The sequence below is a fragment of the Pongo pygmaeus genome, chromosome 3 (genome assembly GCF_028885625.2).
Source record: "Pongo pygmaeus isolate AG05252 chromosome 3, NHGRI_mPonPyg2-v2.0_pri, whole genome shotgun sequence".
NCBI classification, from domain to species: domain Eukaryota; kingdom Metazoa; phylum Chordata; class Mammalia; order Primates; family Hominidae; genus Pongo; species Pongo pygmaeus.
Window position 1 is genome coordinate 124,959,254 of NC_072376.2, and position 19,728 is coordinate 124,978,981.

At 38.5% G+C, this 19,728-nt stretch overlaps 1 protein-coding gene across 1 annotated transcript in view; it reads left to right on the forward strand.

Annotated features, from left to right (window-relative positions):
- Window positions 1-2,376: 2,376 nt before the first annotated feature.
- FAM241A (family with sequence similarity 241 member A) overlaps window positions 2,377-19,728 on the forward strand; it is a 42,916-nt gene continuing 25,564 nt past the window's right edge. The window contains exon 1 of the mRNA XM_054485871.2: window positions 2,377-3,870. Coding sequence (XP_054341846.1) covers window positions 3,718-3,870 — 153 coding nt within the window. The 5' untranslated portion in view covers window positions 2,377-3,717. The remainder of the gene's footprint in view (window positions 3,871-19,728) is intronic.

Sequence of the window (19,728 nt, forward strand, 5' to 3'; positions counted from 1 at the left end):
TAAAAGTCCTTGTTCCCATAGCAACTGCACAAGCCACATTTGCACTAGACAGGCCATTCCTTAGACGTGCATCTGTTTCTTGCACTTATTAATTTCTGGGAAAGCACAAAACACACTAATAAAATCACAACGAAACTCCATATGATTTAACTTTGGGAGGCCAAGGTAGGTGGATCACCTGAGCGCAGGAGTTAGAGACCAGCATGGCCAATGTGGCAAAATCCCATCTTTACAAAGATACAAAAATTAGCCTGGCATGGTGGCACACACCTGTGGTCCTAGCTACTTAGAGAGCTGAGGCAGGGCAGGAGGATCGCCTGAGCCTGGAGGTGGAGGTTGCAGTAAGCTGTGATCGTGCTACTGCGCTGCAGCCTGGGTGGAAGAGCGACACTCTGTCAAAAAAATAAAAAAACACACACACAAACAAAAAAAAACCACTACATATGATTTGAGACCAACATGTTATAGTTGCCTAGGTAATAACAATCTTGTATTTCCCATGGGAAACTGGCAGTGCTAGCTTTATGTGTATATTTTTCACATTGTGCCGCAGAGTGAAAACAGCCCTCTCCTCCCATAAGATTAGGATGTAATCTGTTTAATGTCTTTTGTGTAAAATGCTAGATTTATTTAAAGAGGTGGTTCTCCAGATCTCCAGGAAAAACCAGACTCTATGAACAAAAGAATAACAGTTTAAAGAAAAACTCACTCACTAAATTAAAGGTAAATAATATTAGGAAAAAAAAAAAAGGTTCTGCCTTCAGTCCTAGGTGGAGATCCAAGGATTCTGGCTACTCTTTGGTAAAAGTTCTTGGCTTCTGCCAAGAAAATAACACAAGAATTGGATTAAAATGAAGCTTCATGAGAATAGGGACCTAGACCTGGGCCTAATGCCTAGTAGCGTTCAATAAGAGAATAGGGACCTAGACCTGGGCCTAATGCCTAGTAGCGTTCAATAAGAGAATAGGGACCTAGACCTGGGCCTAATGCCTAGTAGCGTTCAATAAGAGAATAGGGACCTAGACCTGGGCCTAAGGCCTAGTAGCGTTCAATAAATACCTGCTAAAAAACTGAATTAATACACTTCTCAAAGACTCAAGAAGCCGGAATCTACAAAAGACCAGACAGTATACTCTAAAGGAATTTTGTAAGACTTGTCCCCTAAGCTGAACAAAGCTAACCTCTGTATTGTACCTGCCCAGCTATATAAATATTCTGTGCCTTCTGAGTCCTTTTATATATAAGGAATTTCTGCTCACTTTAGCCAGATGGAAGAGTGCATAGTTGTTTGACTTATCAAGTTGCCAATCAAACGCCAAGAGAGAGAACTTCAAAATGTGCCTTAGTTCATGGGGTTGGCAGTAAAGAGCTGATGTTCTCTGGGTTGCTGTATATAATCCTACATTTTTATCCAAAAAAGTTGATTTCTATTTTTTTATTTTTTTGAGACGGAGTCTTGCTCTGTTGCCAGGCTGGAGTGTGGTGGCGTGATCTCGGCTCACTACAACCTCCGCCTCCTGGGTTCAACTGATTCTCCTGCCTCAGCCTCCCTAGTAGCTGGGACTACAGGCATGTGCCACCACACCCAGCTAATTTTTGTATTTGTAGTAGACATGGGGTTTCACCATGTTGGCCAGGATGGTCTCCATCTCTTGACCTTGTGATTCGCCTGCCTCGGACTCCCAAAGTGCTGGGATTACAGGCGTGAGCCACCGCGCCCAGCCAAAAAAAAAAAAAAAAGTTGGTTTTTATAAGAAACACTACTAATAGCCAAACCAAAATTCCAAGAATGAAAATGTTGCCTTCAGGGAAAAAAATGAGGCCCATCGAAGAGGCTACTGGGTTCTCATGATGACATTTGTTTCTGATTGTATGTGTATAATATTAAATACTCTTTTCTGGGGTCTTAAAGACTTTTAAGAAAGAGAATGAACCAGATTCATTTTCTTTCTAATTTTTGATATCCAACGGCATATTTTCTGGCCCCTAGAGAGATTTTTTGTGGGGGAGAGACAATCAGAGAGGGCATGTGTGAGAGATGGTGTGTGTGAGAGGTTGTATATGTATGAGAGAGACTGTATGTATGTGAAATAATGTGTGTATGAGAGAGATTGCGTGTATGAGAGATTGTGGGTGTGTGAGAAAGACTGAGAATCTCCTGACTACAAAAAACAGCAAACAGTTCTTTAAAATAAACCTATGAGATTCTGCCTATTTTAATTCCTTCTCTGGGCCTGAAAACATTTTAATAGAAGATCCCAAATAACTCTTACTCTTCTCCATGTGTACACACGTTTACTTTCCATATTTACTTTTCTGTATTTTACCTGTACAATAACCCATCGTTTTCTCAAGTACAGATAAGGCATACACAGAAAAAATGTGATATTTTATTTAAACACCCCTCCATTTTCCTTGAATAAAATGGTTGGAGTAGCACAAAAAATAATTATCAATTGGATATATTCCCCTTACCACCCACTGAGAAAGACATATTCTTACCCAGTTACAGAAAGATACATCATTTGATACACCATCAAACGACCCAAGGCTCCAACAAACAACACACACTAGGAAGCACTCAACAGAAAGGGACAAATACACAGACCTTCAGTGAGACACTAGGAAAGGAGGCTAAAGGAACAAGAGGGACAGTGAAATGTGTGTTCCTTGAAAAGGATGGGCAGATACTCAGGCAAGAACAGGGGAACCCTGCTGGAAAGTGTAACTGGGTGCATGTGTGTGTTTCTCACATACAAACCCACACACACTCATCTCATACAAATGTGCTCTCTCTTAAATATATCCACTGGCTCTCTCACACAAGTAGTTTCTCTTTCACACTTGATCTCTCTCAGTTTCTGCTGTTCCCTCATACAATCTCTCTCACACAGTCTCTTGCATACGCATACAATCTCTCTCTCTCTCTCTCTCTCTGAAACGGGGTCTGGTTCTGTCGCCCAGGCTGGAGTGCAGTGGTGTGATCTCTGCTCACTGCAGCCTCAACTTCCCGGGCTGAAGTGATCCTCCCACCTCAGCCTCCTGAGTAGCTGGGACCACACTGCCGCCACCACACCCGGCTAATTGTATTTTTAGTAGAGATGGGGTTGCCCAGGCTGGTCTCCAACTCCTGGGCTCAAGCAATCTGCCCGCCTCGGTCTCCCAAAGTGCATACAATATCTTATACGCCGTTTCTTTTATATAGAATCTCTCTCACACACACACACAAATCACACTCAGCGTCTCTCTCACACTCTCTAACAGTCTCCTACACACACACAGTGTCCCTCATACATACACAGCCTCTCTCATCATGTACAATCTCCCTCATGCAGTCTATGTCCATAGTTTTTCACACAACACCCTTCTCTCAGTTTGTCGGCCTCTCTCTCTCTCAATCACTCACACACACACACACACACACACACACACACACACACACACACACACACACACACACACACACCATTGACCCCGCCCCCTGTCTTGGCCCCTCCCCTGTATGGCTCCGCCCCGACGGCCGGGGGTTGGGCGAGCCAGTGACAGGAGGGGCCGGGCTGGTACTTCAGGCGCCCAGGCCGGCGGGGCGCGCTCCGGCGGCTCCTGTCAGCGGCGGGTGCGGCGGATCCCAGGGCAGCCTTCGGGCGGCGGCGCTGCCTGGTGCGTCGCGGCGTGGTCCTCCGGCGGCTGTCCGGGGCGGCAGGAGTTGGCTGCGGGATGTGCTCAGCCGGGGAGCTGCTGCGGGGCGGCGACGGCGGGGAAAGCGACGAGGACGGGGACGCGCTGGCGGAGCGGGCGGCGGCAGGGACTGAGCGGGATCCCGGGGCGAGCCCGCGGCGGCGCGGACAGCGGCCGAAGGAGAGCGAGCAGGTGAGCGCGGGGAGGGGCGGCGGCGAAGCGGCCGGGTCGGGGGCTGCGAGCCCCGCCCGGCGGTGGAGGGAAGGGGCCCGGCCCGCGGGCTGCGCCGCAGCTCTGCCCCGCGTGGGCACTGGCTCCGCGGCGCTCTGGGAAGTCGCCGCCGGGAGCGGTTAGACGGCGCTCCCGGGAGGAGCGGCGGGGTCGCGCGAGTGCAGACGCCAGCGCCGGCCCCGGGGTCGCGTGTCTGGCGGGGTCAGCGTGGCTCGTCCCCTGGCGTCCGGCAGAGGATTCTCAAGCTGGCGCCCAGGGCTCGGAGGAAATGCCCTCCATAGCGGTGATTTATTTGAAAGCCTCACTTGTAAACACTTCTTTTTCAACTTCGAGTCCGTGCCCTGCGCCGAGTTTAGGAGACGGCGGCTCCCCTCCCGCCCTCCATCTTGCGTTTCCGAGCCCACACCTAGCGTGTCTGGAAGGTGTGGGTGGATTCCGTCCACGGGCAGCGCTGAAAGCATGAGTAGGAGCGGGTGTTACAATGGATGTCTTGACAGGGACTCTCCCAGAGCATGTTCTTCGTAAATACAGATGAGATCAAAGCTTCAGTTAAAAAGTGGAGAGGCAAGAATATTGCTTTCGGTTAGTATTATACTAAAGAGAAAGAAGTATAAGAGGCCAGCCATAGTAAGGGAAAAGAGAAGTTGCGTAATTTTTTAAACTCGCTGAGTTTATCTCATTTAAATAAAGTGTGATAATGGGCATTATAACATCAAATATCTTAAAGATTAGGCAAAAGGTTTAATTTTAAAAATTGAATTGTATGTTAGATGAATTTTCTACAGCAAATACAGTATTTAGACTTTACAAATACCTGAGGTAAGCCGATCTTTAGACTCACGTTAAGGAGCAGGAATTCAAATGATTATTGGCCTTTATTACAGCCTGTACTGTTAGGACAATTAATACCTGTCTCTCCTCATCTTTCTTCATCTGTCCTTTCTGTCACATTTCACAAATTACAGTATCATCACTAAATGCATTAATAGATGTATACCTTATATTGTTTCAATAGGTTACTTAGGAAACAGAGTAACACTGTGTGGCACACAAAATATGCCTTAGCCTTAGGTTTGATCACCACGTGGAGTGTAATTTTTCATCTGTGACAATATAAGAGAAAGTGACTCAAGCAAATAATTTGCTAGCTTGTTCTTCGGATTCCCTTCCTGGTGGTTTTTCCCGTTAACTGTACTCGTTTGCTCAAGGGCTTGATTTCCTCTAACTTAAATTGCTCAACTGGAAAAGTAAAGAAGACAGCACAAGAATTCCTTTGGGGGTGGGGAGGGGGTGCATTTGAGCAGGGGTTTCCAAAGTAAATTTTCAAATGGTTGTAAGGGAGCATATAAAAATACTTCATTTAAGCTTCTGTGTACTTCATTAGTATGATTATGTAGACGTTACTAATAGTCGTGGTCTTTCCAAAATTGCTTATGGTACAAAGTAAAAGGATAAAACAAAAAATGAAATGTGCATCTTAGAAAACATATCACTTTGCATACCTGCCTCCTTCATTGAATGTCATGAAAGTTCATTTTCCTGTACTCCTTTGAAGTGTTATTTTTATCATTCTCTTTTTGCCTCAAGTTTTATTAATGTATTCTAAGCCCCCATACACAATAATTGAAAATCACACCGGAGATAGGCATTTCCTACTACATTAGCACCAAAGAAGAATTTGTCAAGAAACCAAAAATAAGCAAAAAATTGGTGCAACCCAACCCATTGGTGTAAAAAGCAAGCTTTTCTGATAAAACGTTTCTTGGTAATGTTATCACAAAGCCTTGTTTTCTAGTTTTTTTCAAGTCCTGTAAATGAAATTATGCATTGCCATGTAATGATGGTAAAAATAGTATTACATGTGTAAAGATATTTGAGGAAGAAATGAAGTTAACAACTATGGAACATATCCCAAGGACTCGTTTTATTTAGTTTTTATTTAGGGAGATGATTTTTGTTTGTCTTGTTGGTTGGTTGAAGGATACAAGGACTCCAGATTACAAATGGAATATTTTTGAAAGATTGGTTTCTAAGTTAATGATTTAGAACTTAAGGTGAACTTTTCCATGAAAACAATGATATAAACAGAAACAGAACCAAAACTAATTAGCTGGAAATGAGACAGAGGCCATCTTCCTGCCGTCTTTTCTACTTGGCACGCTCACTTCGTGTTCCAGAGTCATGGATAGCCTCATGGGTATTGAGAGGAAATTAGAGGCAGGAGCTAGCAAGGTGCTCCTTTTAACCCAGAAAAGAGCCATGGTTGTATGCTCTTGAACACCATAGCTCCAGAGGCACCTGACTTGTGCTCCTCTAGCTCTTTCAGTGATTTTGTCAACACCTAATTTTCTGTATTAAGTCCCTTTCTATTTCTCTTCCCCTCACAGAGTTTGCCCTTTCCTAATAATTTGGTGGAGGTTTCTTTCTTGGGCTATTTCTCAAGCTAAGTCCTCGTCCACATACATCCCTTCCTTCACTGATTTTTCTTTCCACTTCTATCTGAAAGGTTCATTCCTTTTCCTCAACCTAGAAGGCTCTTTCATCAGCTTGTTATTACAATACCAGAACAAAATGTAACTTTATTTTGTTACTTATTTCATATATATATGAAATATATATATAACACCTAGTATTAACATAGGTGTTTTATTACTAGTTAAGATATTGTCTGCATCATTTTTAACAATTTGTCCTTAGATGCTACTCCATTTGAGAAAAAAGTGAAGGCTCTTCTGTCATTCTGGCCTGAGTCTTTCCAGGTAGGGCGATTGACAAAGGAGCCCTGGTTAAAATCAAGTCACTTAAGAAAGGAGGCCTTGGGAGAATGAATCAAGTCCCGTAGATGAAGAAACTGTGCCAGGTTTGAAATAGGATCAGGTGTCTAAAGAGAGAGAAGCAAGGGAAAGAAGCAATTTCAGGGAATGTCCAAGAAACTGAAGGGACAGGACACAGCTATTCCATATAGTGTTGGTAATTGTGTGCATGAGAGATGATCCAAGTATGTTCATGAGGGTGAATGCCAGGTGGCTTTATGTAAGAGTTTCTGTGCCCTGATGCATACCTGGAAGGCTAAACATCTCTAGTCCATTATTATATGCCTTAAATGTCAATAGCATCTGCTTACATGTGGCACAATGTACAGGTCACTCACATAACCTAACATGACCCTCTTACCTAGAGAATAGGGAAGTCCCATTATCCTTAGATTGACTTTCGAGTTATTAACTCTAGCTTTAACGTCTTTATGATTATAAAAGTAATGTGTGCTTTGGAAAATTAGAACTGTAAAAAGATCTAAAGAAGAAAAAAGCCTTTGAAATCCCACTCTGAGTAATATTTTGATATCAAATATGAAACATTTGGTATTACTACAGTATATTCATTTGTCTATGTGTATATGCATATGTACACACTTTTTTTTTTTTTTTTTGAGATAGGGTTTTGCTGTGTTGCCCAGGCTAATCTCAAACTACTGGCCTCAAGCAATCGTCCCGTCTCAGCCTCCCAAAGTACTGGGATTACAGGTCTGAGCCTCTGTGCCCAGCCACACATGTATTTTTAACATGTTTTAATATAAATATAATTTTGTGTCTTCTTTTACAAAAGATTGTGTCATTTTCCCATGTTATGGAAATTCTATGTGAAAACTCTCTTTAGGGCCGCCAAATAATTCATTCCCCTAACACCGCACATTGAAGTTGCTTCAAGCTTTCTTTTGTAAATAATGCTATCTGAAAATATTTGCTTGTAAATCCTTAAACTTCTACCCTGGTATAGATTCCTAGAAGTAGAAGAACTAGATCAATGAGTCAAACTCTTTGAAGCCTCTTGAAACATCCTAAAGAATTTAATTCAAGAAAGGTTGTACTGATTTACACTTGCAGCATTGGTGTGTAAAAAGGCCAGTTGGAAACCATCCATGCCAGCAATGAACAATATAGTTTATAATCATTGCCAATTTCATAGGTAAAACTTCTATCATATTGTAAGCTGTTGCTGGAGAGGTTTACTAAACCATTCATGTATTTATTAGGCATTTGTATTTCTTTTTAGTCATTTTTTTCCTTTTGTCATTATAAGGATATTAATCCCTTATTTCACATTGGCTGTAAATATTTTCTCTGCTTGCTACTTACTTTATAATTTTATTTATGTTTTTTAAAATTTGATAATGCTTTGAATTTTTATTAAAGGAATTTTTTTGGCAATTTCGTATACACACACACCACTCACATGTATACACATATCTCTTTCTATACATATTTGTTAAGAAATTTTTTCTAATCTTACAATCAGTTAAATATTTGCCTATGTTTTCTTTTGTATGTGTGCATTTATGGTTTAATTTTTTTACTCTATATATTTCATCTCTTTAGAATGATTTTCTATATTGTATGAAGTATGGAGCTGATCTTTTTTTGTCCTAATCATTGAATAACGTACTTTCTGCCTTGCTTTATAATCTTTTATAGTATTAAGGATTATATTAAAGTCTGTATTAAATTTTTATATTTTTGTTGGTATTATGAAAAGGATTTTTTCCATATCATATTTTATTGCTGGTTTCTAGCTATTGGCTTTTATGTATTTCATTTTTAACTGGCCACCTTTCTAAATTTTTATACTGGTACTAATAAATACTAGTAGCTCTTAGACTTGATTCTTTTGCGTCTTCTAGGTATATAATTATCCAGTTTATAGATAAGAATGATTTTGCTTCCTTTCAAATGATAATGTCTCATTTCTATTTCTTGCCTTTTGCAATGCCTAGAACTTTCAGAACAATGCTGGCTCATAGAAAAATTTAAGTAAATAAATGAAGGAACTTCTGTAACAGCATTTGCCAAAGTGTGTTCCATGAGATGATCTGTAAAAAAGAAAACAAAATGGGAGGCTCAGTGAGGGGGTCCGTGCCTTTTGATCTATCAGTAGAAATATGATTAACAGTACAGATTCTAGATCAGGGATACCTGGGTTTGCCTTTTATTGACTGTGACTTTAGGCAAGTAACTAACTTCTCTGGGCTTCAGTTTCTGCATCTGCATAATGGGAATAATTATATCAATGTCATAGGATTATTGGAAGGATTATATGAATTAATAATATGTGAGACATACTTAGAGCAGTCTCTGGCACATAGCTAGCATGTGAGTGTTAGCTGTTAGACCTAATTTTGGACCAAAGTCCTAACTGAAACGAAATCTGAGAAAGGCAATTTTAAGTTTTCCAGCCTTTGCAATTAGAAAACCACCTGAGGCGAAAAGCAGAACAGCGTTAATATAGTTTGGATGTTTGTTGCCTCCAAATCTCATACTGAAATGTGATCTACAGTGTTGGAGGTGAGATCTGGTGGGAGGTGTTTTGATCATGGGGGTAGATCCCTCATAAATGGCTTAGTGCTATCCCTTTGGTGATAAGTAAATTGTCGCCCACTTAGTTCACACAAGATCTGGTTGTTTAAAAGAATCTGGGACCTCTCTCCCTCTCTCTCCCTCCCTCCCTCTTGCCATATGACACTGCCTGCTCTCCCTTCACCTTCCACCATGATTGTAAGCTTCCTAAGGCCCTTACCAGAAGGAGATGCCAGCACTATGTTTCATGTACAGCCTGCAGAACCATGAGCCAAATAAACCTCTCTTCTTTATAAATTATCCAGTGCTATATTATCTGTGTCTGATTTTTTTATAGCAATGGAAACTGACACAAGTATTCCTCAACTTTAATGTGCATAGGAATCATCTCTTATTAAATGCAAATTTTGATTCAGTTGGTTTGGAGTGAGGTCTAAGATTTTGCATCTCTACAAACTCCTAAGTGATGCTGATGCTGTGCCCATGGACCACATTTTGGCAAGGGAATGGAGAATAAGCAAGTCAATATACTGTATTCACCACACTTGCCCTTCAACATAGTATCAGTAATATATACATATGAAGTTGTTTAACTGTTTTCTTAGAAGTGTATATTTAAACTCTTGGTAAAATATGAGAAGCCAATAGTTGTTCCCTAGGCCATGTTATTTGCTGTAGGTCCTACAGCTAACTCATGCTAGAGCAGACTAGAACCCAGGCTTCCGAACACCAAAGCTAGTGTTTTTTGTTTGTTTGTTTGTTTCATAAATACAAAAAGCACATTACATGATGGAAGAACAGTCTGACAAATTTTCTGCCCTTCTTTAGATGGTGTAGTTCAAAACTAAATATTAGTTTATACTCACTTCCTTTCACATATTTTAAAAGCAGTTTGCAAGCAATATTGTAATAAGTGCTATGAGCTTAGATGAATTCTGCCCTAACTTAATCTCATCTTGTTCCTAAGGACATCCAGTCCTTAGGCATCTTTTGTTCATTTTTTTAAATCATCCGGACTGGAACTTCTAAATCAGTGGTTCTCAACTGGGGGCCTTTTGTCCATAGGGGGCATTTGACAATGTCTGGACTTTTTTTTATTGTTGAAACTAAGGAGGTGGTACTGACATCTAATAGGAAAGGCCAGGAATGCTGGTAAACATCGTATAATGCCATAGTCCCCTACAGCGAAGTATTATCTGGCACAAAATTTCAGTAGTGCCAAAGTTGAGAAACAATATTCAAAATATGTAAAGGTTAAAGTCCTTTGAGTTGTCAAAAGTAATTACTCTGATAATGGATATTCCAATAGACAGTTTAAAATTGTTTATTTGCTTGAAACCTGTATTTTAAACAAACTTTCAAATGATCACTTTTCTCTGTGTCTCTTCTAGCAACTCCTCATATGCAACTTGCTGTATTTTGCTTTCTCGCACATTCCTTTTCTGCCTTTCTTTCCTACCACCCATCTCCTTTCTGTCTCTGTTGAGTCTCGTTCTCTCATGTGTTTTATCCCTCCCCACCCATCTCAACTACTTTCTCCTCTTCTGCCATACATCTTCCCCTACCTCTTCCACTTCAGTGCAGAAGCTGAGCATTATGAAACAATGAAAAGGGTGTTGAAGTATGACAGATCTAATTTTGAATCCTGGTTTTACTACTTTATTAGCCCCGGTGATCCTGATTACTTAATCCATCAGAGATTCAATTTCCTCATTTGTAATGGGTATAATGCTACCCACCTCTTAAAGTTTTTATGAGGATTCAGTCTCATTTTGTATGTAAAATGCCTAACACATGGAGGCACTCAATAAATATTTGCTCCTTATTTCTCCCTCACCTTTTCTATTTTTCATCTTTTTCTCTGGTTTTCCTCCTCTTATTTCCCTCAACTAACACATCATAGAACTGTGTTTTTAGTACATGTAATTCTCAAATTTATAGAATATTTATTGAACAAAGTGTTAAGATTGTGAAACAATGTATCTAATGTTTAGAATAGACAATCTCTAAAGAAAAAATTAAACCTGTCAACCTAAATTATGTTGTTTTTTATGTAGATCTCTAGTTGGTTTTTTTCCCCCTTGTTGCTCACTAATCCTTGAGAGGAAAAATACCCACCTCCTCTGTACAAACTATTCTCAGTTTCTTATTCAAAAGAAGTGATAAGGCAAGATTAAAAGGAAAAACTAAAAGTACCATGACATCAGTCTTGCTGTAACAGAAATATGTAGAAATTCTGTGTCTCTATTCATGTGTTCTTTAAGACTTAGCAACACTATCTTCATTTTCTGTCTTTTCTGGAGTCATAATCTTATCTTGCAGTAACAGCCACCTATCTCCAAAAACCTCGTTCCTACTAGTTATGTTTTATTTCATTGTGTTTGTGTGTGTTTAAGAGAATTAATAAGACATTTGAAGTGTAGCTTCTTTTGAGCAAATAAGCCGAGTTTCTAACTAACCTAAATGCAGAAGATACTTCCTATCTTCTGATCTTTTTCCCCATACCCAGTGTTTCCCCCGCCCCCCCCAGCCATTTAACTTCATTGGCAGCTGAGTCTTATCTTGGCATAGGAAGAGGAAGTGATTGGCTTTATTTCTTGCTGTTTTCTTAGGGCAACAACTGCAGCTTATCAGAGTTCTAATCAAAAGGAAAGCATGGTACAAATGTTTTTAAATTTATGGAAAATAAAGGATAAAATTATCATTAATACTTAATATCTAAACATAATGTTAAGAAAGTTAAATTCCCATTGTGGTTTTTACTATATTTATTTTCATGTAACTTTTTAAATATCTGTGTTTGAGAATTTCTTTTATTTCCTCTTCCAATTAATCCAAAATAATTTTTGTTTTGTATCCTCTTAATTAAATTTTACTTGAATGTCTGCAGATGGCCTACAGAGGTAGGGAATTTAAGTTTGATGTTGCGTGATTGCAAATTCCATCAGTCTGACTGAATTGAGGATTTCTTATTCCATGAGTTTTAGAGGTAATAACAGCAGAAGCGAAATTTTCACTGCCACAAATTGAGAATTGAGAAGGAAAGTCATTTTTCAGGAGAGATATTTGATTTTGACTACCTTTTTTCCCTAAGTTTGATACTTTATTTTTTAAAATTTATTTCTGTTTTTTTTATTTTTGAGACAGAGTCGTCTTCTGTTGCCCAAGCAGGAGTGCATGGTAGGATCTCAGCTCACTGCAACCTCCACTTCACAGGTTCAAGCAATTCTTGTGCCTCAGCCTGCCGAGTTCCTGGGCCTACAGGTGCATACCACCATGCCTGGCTAATTTTTGTATTTTTAGTAGAGATGGAGTTTTGCCATGTTGCCCAGGCTAGTTATGAACTTCTGACCTCAAGCAGTCTGCCTTCCTCGGCCTTCCGAAGTGCTGGGATTACAGGCATGAGCCACCGTGCCCAGCGTGGCTACTTTTAATGGATAAGTTTACCCATCTTATAGTGGCATCTAGCATATTGTCCTGCATATACAAGGTACTAAGTAATGTCACCAGAGATTTTGTATTTTTTTTTTAAGTAGATTCTTGAAAAAGTATAAAATGTAGAAATGTCTTAACCTGCAGTTTGAAATCAGAAAGAGGCTTGGGCAGGGTGTAGTGAGTCATGCCTGTAATCCCAGCACTTTGAGAGGCTGAGGCGGGTGGGTTACCTGAGGTCAGGAGTTTGAGACCAGCCTGACCAACATGGAGAAACCCCATATCTACTAAAAATACAAATTGATTAAAAACTCAATTGATGTTTTTGCTGAAGAAGTATGACTTCCCAGGTGAAATTACCATGACAGAAATTAGTATTCAAGAGGGAGAAACTTGGACTTTGTGTATAACAGGAACATGTCTTCTTATCAGAATCAACAGAAGAGGAACTATTGATGTTAGTTGTGCGTTGAGCTTAAAAGATTTCTGAAACATCTGTAAAATTGTAGGCAAGGATTGTAGTCCTTGAAATGCTGTATTTAAAAATTATCACAATATAAAGAAGGTAAAAGGCTAACACACATAGGAACTGGGGATATTAACTTGTATTGCTTTAAATTTTGAATTCTGTTTTTTGTTTTTTTGAAAATAGGATAGTAAGAAACCCAGATAGTCAATGAAGGCCAGAGCTAGTAGAAAGATAGTGAATAAAATTCTTATCAGCCATTTCAATTGTGACAATGTTAAATTATAATTTCCAAAAAGGTAAAATTATGGTTCTCATTAAACATAAAAGGAACACGTGTTAAAGATTTTATGTAACTCATCATTAAGAGGGAACCCAGTAAATGTTACAACCTATTCAAAGAAGAAATCAAAAACTAAAAGTATTTATGGAGAAGATATGTTGAAACGGATTTCAAAACTGGCTTTTTGCACAGGCAGAGAGAGGGAAGTCAGTTGAACCTTCACTGGAACAGTTTATTCCTACAGATAAGAATATTTTTGCATTGCTCTCAGTTATCTGTAATTTATGGACTTTAAAATAACTCAAAGACCATGAAGACTAATAATGTTCTAAGGAATGCCATAGAGACACCTAGTAATTTTTTTTTTTTTGCTTATTCTAAATAGATAAACAGAGAAAGATAATTTAGTAATAGACAAAGATAATTTCTAAAATTTGCTACACTAAGTAGATTAATTTCTGGATAGCAGGGGTACTGGATAGCATCACAGTGTCATGTGATGCTAGAAAATGTTAATTCTATTCCAGTCTTCTTTCCTGGTATTATTGAATGCATACATTCAGTGTACATGTGAAAGTTCATGATTTATATGAAAAAAGTAAAAATTGATTTCTTTTCGACATTCTTCTGTTGAGTTATTGTATAACTAAAATTAACCTGAGTCTGAGATCACTCCCAAAAAAACACCCCAAACACTTCGAAAAAATTTTGGTGAGAACAAGATTGCTGCTCAAAGGATTCCATATCTATGTCTAGTTTTTATTTAGCACAGAAATCCCAATTGCTTGTTCATGTCATCCTAGCATATTTTCTCTGAGTGTTGAGTGGTCATTGATTCAGAGACAACTTTGTCTACTCAAGAGTTTCACAGCAATGTAGAGGCACATTTCATTTAAGCTTTTAAATTTAAAGAAGAGCAAGAACGAAGTGATTTTTTTCCATAGGGAATTAACTAATTAGCATGACTATCTTTGGCATCAATAAAAATATCCAATGTAAAACACTTGAGAAAAATTACATAAAGAAAAAAATAGATATCAAACTTTGTCCTTCATTATTTATTTTATTGATTATAATTTATTATTATGGTTTACTTAACAGTAATATACTGAAAAAGGTATAATGATTCTGCCATTTCTGGATGATAATATTTTCTTCTTGGAGTTTAAATGATTCGCTATTTGGAAATCAAAGTCTTTGGGCACTCTATATTTGGCTACGATTTTCAGGCTTAAGTTGCTTTAACAATCTTGCCATATACTGAAGATAATTTCTCCATTTACATAATATTGAACATCAATTGTTTTAACAACTGATTGTAATCATTGTATTATATAAATGTTTCTGTATTTATTCTTTCTTTTTCTGGCTAGCATATACTTTCTTGATAGCTTTTAACCCATTCATTTCAAAAATTTAATGAGCTCCTACTATTTTTCCAGGCATTGATCTAAGTCAAGATAGAAGGAAACAAATAAAAACAGGCCACATTTCATTTCTCATTAGTCTTGTGTTGTAGTAGGGAAAGAGAGACAATGCATAAATCAACAAGTCTGTCAGCGAACAAGTAAATCATTGGGTTATATGCACTATGAAAAAAATAAAAGCAGAAAGGTAGATAGGGAGTGTGGATATGAGCTAGGATTGCTATTTTTATTGTTATTCTTATTTTTTCATTGCTATTAATATATAATATTTGAACATATTTATGGGGCACATGTGATATTTTGGTACATGCATTGTATAATGATTAAATCAGTGTATTTAGGATATCCATCACCTCAAACATTTATTATTTCTTTGTGTTGGGAACATTCAAATATTCTCTTCTAGCTTTTTTGAAATATACAATATATTGCTGTTAACTGCAGTCACCTAACTGTGCTATTGAACACTAGATTTTTTCTGACTGTATGATTGTGCTTTATCACCCCTTTTCCCCCCATACATACATACTTCCCAGCTCTGTTAACTGTCATTCTACTCTGTCTCCAAAAAATCAACCTTTTTACCTCTCACATATGAATGAGAACTTGCAATATTTGTCTTTCTGTGCCTGGCTTATTTCACTTTTAAATAAAGTGGTCATGGAAGAGCTCACTGAGGTAATAGTTGAGCAAAGACCCAAAGTAAGTGAGAATTACCTACTTGGCTGTGCCCCTCCGTTTGCTTTGACTCTTTAGTAGGTAAAGCAATTTAAGTCCCAGTCTTAGTAACTATGGTAACATATGTTTCTTCAATCTAGATTCTCAGTTCTTTCTCACGATCCCCACTTCCAGTTCTCTATATTTTCTTGCTATTTTATTTGCTCCTACTGTAAGCAAACGCAAATTCTTTGTGGAAAGATAGGAGGAAAAAGTAAATTAACTATGGACTTATTTCAGTTAGCAAATTCCCTCTTTTAAAGGGTGCATTTATTATACCAAAGCCAGACGAAGACACATCAAAGAAAGAAAACTGCAGACCAGTATCTCTGATGACTATTGAGGTACAAATCCTCAACAAAATACTAGCAAACCAAATTCAACAATATACTAAAAAGGTTATTCATCATGACCAAGTGCGATTTATCCCAGGGACGCAAGGATAGTTCAACATACACAAATCAGTCAATGTGATGTGTCAACAGAATGAGGGATAAAAACCATATGATCATTTCAATTGATGCTGAAAAAGCATTTGATAAAATTCAACATCCCTTCATGATTAAAAAACACTAAAAAACTGGATATAGAAAGAAAATATCTCAACATAACAAAAGCCACATATGACAGACCCACAGCTAGTATCATACTGAATGGAGAAAAACTGAAAGTCTTTCCTCTAAGATCTAGAACATGAGAAGGATGTCCACTGGTTACCAGTGTTATTCAACATAGTAATGGAAGCTCTAGCTAGAGCAATCAAACAAGAGAAAGATATAAAGGGCATCCAGATTGGAAAGGAAGAATTCAAATTATGCTTGTTTGCAGATGATATGATGTTATATTTGGAAAAATCTAAGGACTCCATCAAAAAACTATTAGAACTGATAAATTCAATAAAGTTGCATAATACAAAACCAACACAGAAAAATCAGTAGCATTTCTGGCTAGGCACAGTGGCTCACGCCTATAATCCCAGCACTTTGGGAGGCTGAGGTGGACAGATTACTTGAGGTCAGGAGTTCAAGACCAGTCTGGCCAACATGGTGAAACGCCATCTCTACTAAAAAATACAAAAATTAGCTGGGCATGGTGATGCATGCCTGTAATCCCAGCTACTCAGAGGCCAAGACGAGAATCACTTGAACCCAGGAGGCAGAGGTTGCAGTGAGCCAAGATCACACCACTGTACTCCAGCCTGGGCAACAGAGCAAAACTCCATCTCAAAAAGAAAAAAAAAATGGAAAGATATTGCATATTCATGGATTGGAAGAATCAATATTGTTGAAATGTCCATACTACCCGAAGCAATCTACAGATTCAATGCAATTTCTATCAAAATACCAATGACATCCATCACAGAAATACAAAAAACAATCCCAAAATTTATTTAGACTCACAGAAGATCCAGAACAGCCAAAGCTATCCTGAGCAAAAAGAGCAAAACTGGAGCAAACACATTACCTGACTTCAAATTATATTACAGAGCTTTAGTAACCAAAACAGTGTGGTACTGGCATAAAAACAGACACATAGACCAGTGGAACAGAATAAAGAGCCCAGAAACAAATCCACACACCTATAGTGATCACATTTTTGACAAGGGTGCCAAGAATATACACTAGGGAAAAGACAGTCTCTTCAGTAAATGATGCTGTGGGAAAAACTGGATATTCATATGCAGAAGAATGAAACTACATCCCTATCTCTTGCCATATGCAAAAATCAAATCAAAATGAATTAAAGACTTAAATTTAACATCGCAAACTATGAAACTACTACAAGAAAACATTGGGGAAAAGCCCCAGTACATTGGTTTGGACAAAAAATTCTTGAGTAATACAGACAAGTACAGGCAACTAAAGCAAGAATGGACAAAGGGGATCACATGAAGTTAAAAAGCTGCACAGAAATAAAGATGTTCTTTGAAACCAATGAGAACAAAGAAACAACATAACAGAATCTCTGGGACACAGTTAAAGCAGTGTGTAGAGGGAAATTTTTAGCACTAAATGCCCATAAGAGAAAGCAGGAAAGATCTAAAATTGACACCCTAACATCACAATTAAAAGAACTAGAGAAGCAAGAGCAAACATATTCAAAAGCTAGCAGAAGGCAAGAAATAACTAAGATCAAAGCAGAACTGAAGGAGATAGAGACACAAAAAACCTTCAAAAAATCAATGAATCCAGGAGCTGGTTTTTTGAAAAGATCAACAAAATTGATAGACCGCTAGCAAGACGAATAAAGAAGAAAAGAGAGAAGAATCAAATAGATGCAATAAAAAATGATAAAGGGGTATCACCACCGATCCCACAGAAATACAAACTACCATCAGAGAATACTATAAACACCACTACGCAAATAAACTAGAAAATCTAGAAGAAACGGATAAATTCCTGGACACATACACCCTCCCAAGCTAAACCAGGAAGAAGTTGAATCCTTGAACAGACCAATAACAGGCCCTGAAATTGAGGCAATAATTAATAGCCTAGCAACCAAAAAAAGTCTAGGACCAGACGGATTCACAGCTGAATTCTACCAGAGGTACAAAGAGGAGCTGGTACCATTCCTTCTGAAACTATTCCAATCAATAGAAAAAGAGGGAATCCTCCCTAACTCATTTTATGAGGCCAACATCATCTTGATACCAAAGCCTGGCAGAGACACAACAAAAAAAGAGAATTTTAGACCAATACCCATGATGAACACCGATGCAAAAATCCTCAATAAAATACTGGCAAACTGAATCCAGCAGCACATCAAAAAGCTTATCCACCACGATCAAGTGGGCTTCATCCCTGGGATGCAAGGCTGGTTCAACATATGCAAATCAATAAATGTAATCCAGCATATAAACAGAACCAAAGACAAAAACCACAAGATTATCTCAATAGATGCAGAAAACACCTTCGACAAAATTCAACAACTCTTCATGCTAAAAACTCAATAAACTAGGTATTGATGGGATGTATCTCACAATAATAAGAGCTATTTATGACAAACCCACAGCCAATATCATACTGAATGGGCAAAAACTGGAAGCATTCCCTTTGAAAACTGGCACAAGACAGGGATGCCCTCTCTCACCACACCTGTTCAACATAGTGTTAGAAGTTCTGGCCAGGGCAGTCAGGCAGGAGAAAGAAATAAAGCGTATTCAATTAGGAAAAGACGAAGTCAAATTGTCCCTGTTGGCAGATGACATGATTAGATATTTAGAAAACTCCATCGTCTCAGCCCAAAATCTCCTTAAGCTGATAAGCAACTTCAGCAAAGTCTCAGGATACAAAATCAATGTGCAAAAATCACAAGCATTCCTCCACACCAATAACAGACAAACAGAGAGCCAAATCATGAGTGAACTCCCATTCACAATTGCTTCAAAGAGAATAAAATACCTAGGAATCCAACTTACAAGGGATGTGAAGGACCTCTTTAAGGAGAACTACAAACCACTGCTCAATGAAATAAAAGAGGACACTAACAAATGGAAGAACATTCCATGCTCACGGATAGGAAGAATCAATATTGTGAGAATGGCCATACTGCCCAAGGTAATTTATAGATTCAGTGCCATCCGCATCAGGCTACCAATGACTTTCCTCACAGAATTGGAAGAAACTACTTTAAAGTTCGTATGGAACCAAAAAAGAGCCCGCATTGCCAAGACAATCCTAAGCCAAAAGAACAAAGCTGGAGGCATCATGCTACCTGACTTCGAACTATATTACAAGGCTACAGTAACCAAAACAGTATGGTACTGCTACCAAAACAGAGATAGACCAATGGAACAGGACAGAGCCCTCAGAAATAATACCACACATCTTACAACCATCTGATCTTTGACAAACCTGAGAAAAACAAGCAATGGGGAAAGGATTCCCTATTTAATAAATGGTGCTGGGAAAACTGGCTAGCCATATGTAGAAAGCTGAAACTGGATCCCTTCCTTACACCTTATAAAAAAATTAATTCAAAATGGATTAAAGACTTAAATGTTAGACCTAAAACCATAAAAACCCTAGAAGAAAACCTAGGTAATACCATTCAGAACATAGGCATGGGCAAGGACTTCATGACTAAAACACCAAAAGCAATGGAGGACCAACAAAAGCCAAAATTGACAAATGAGATCTA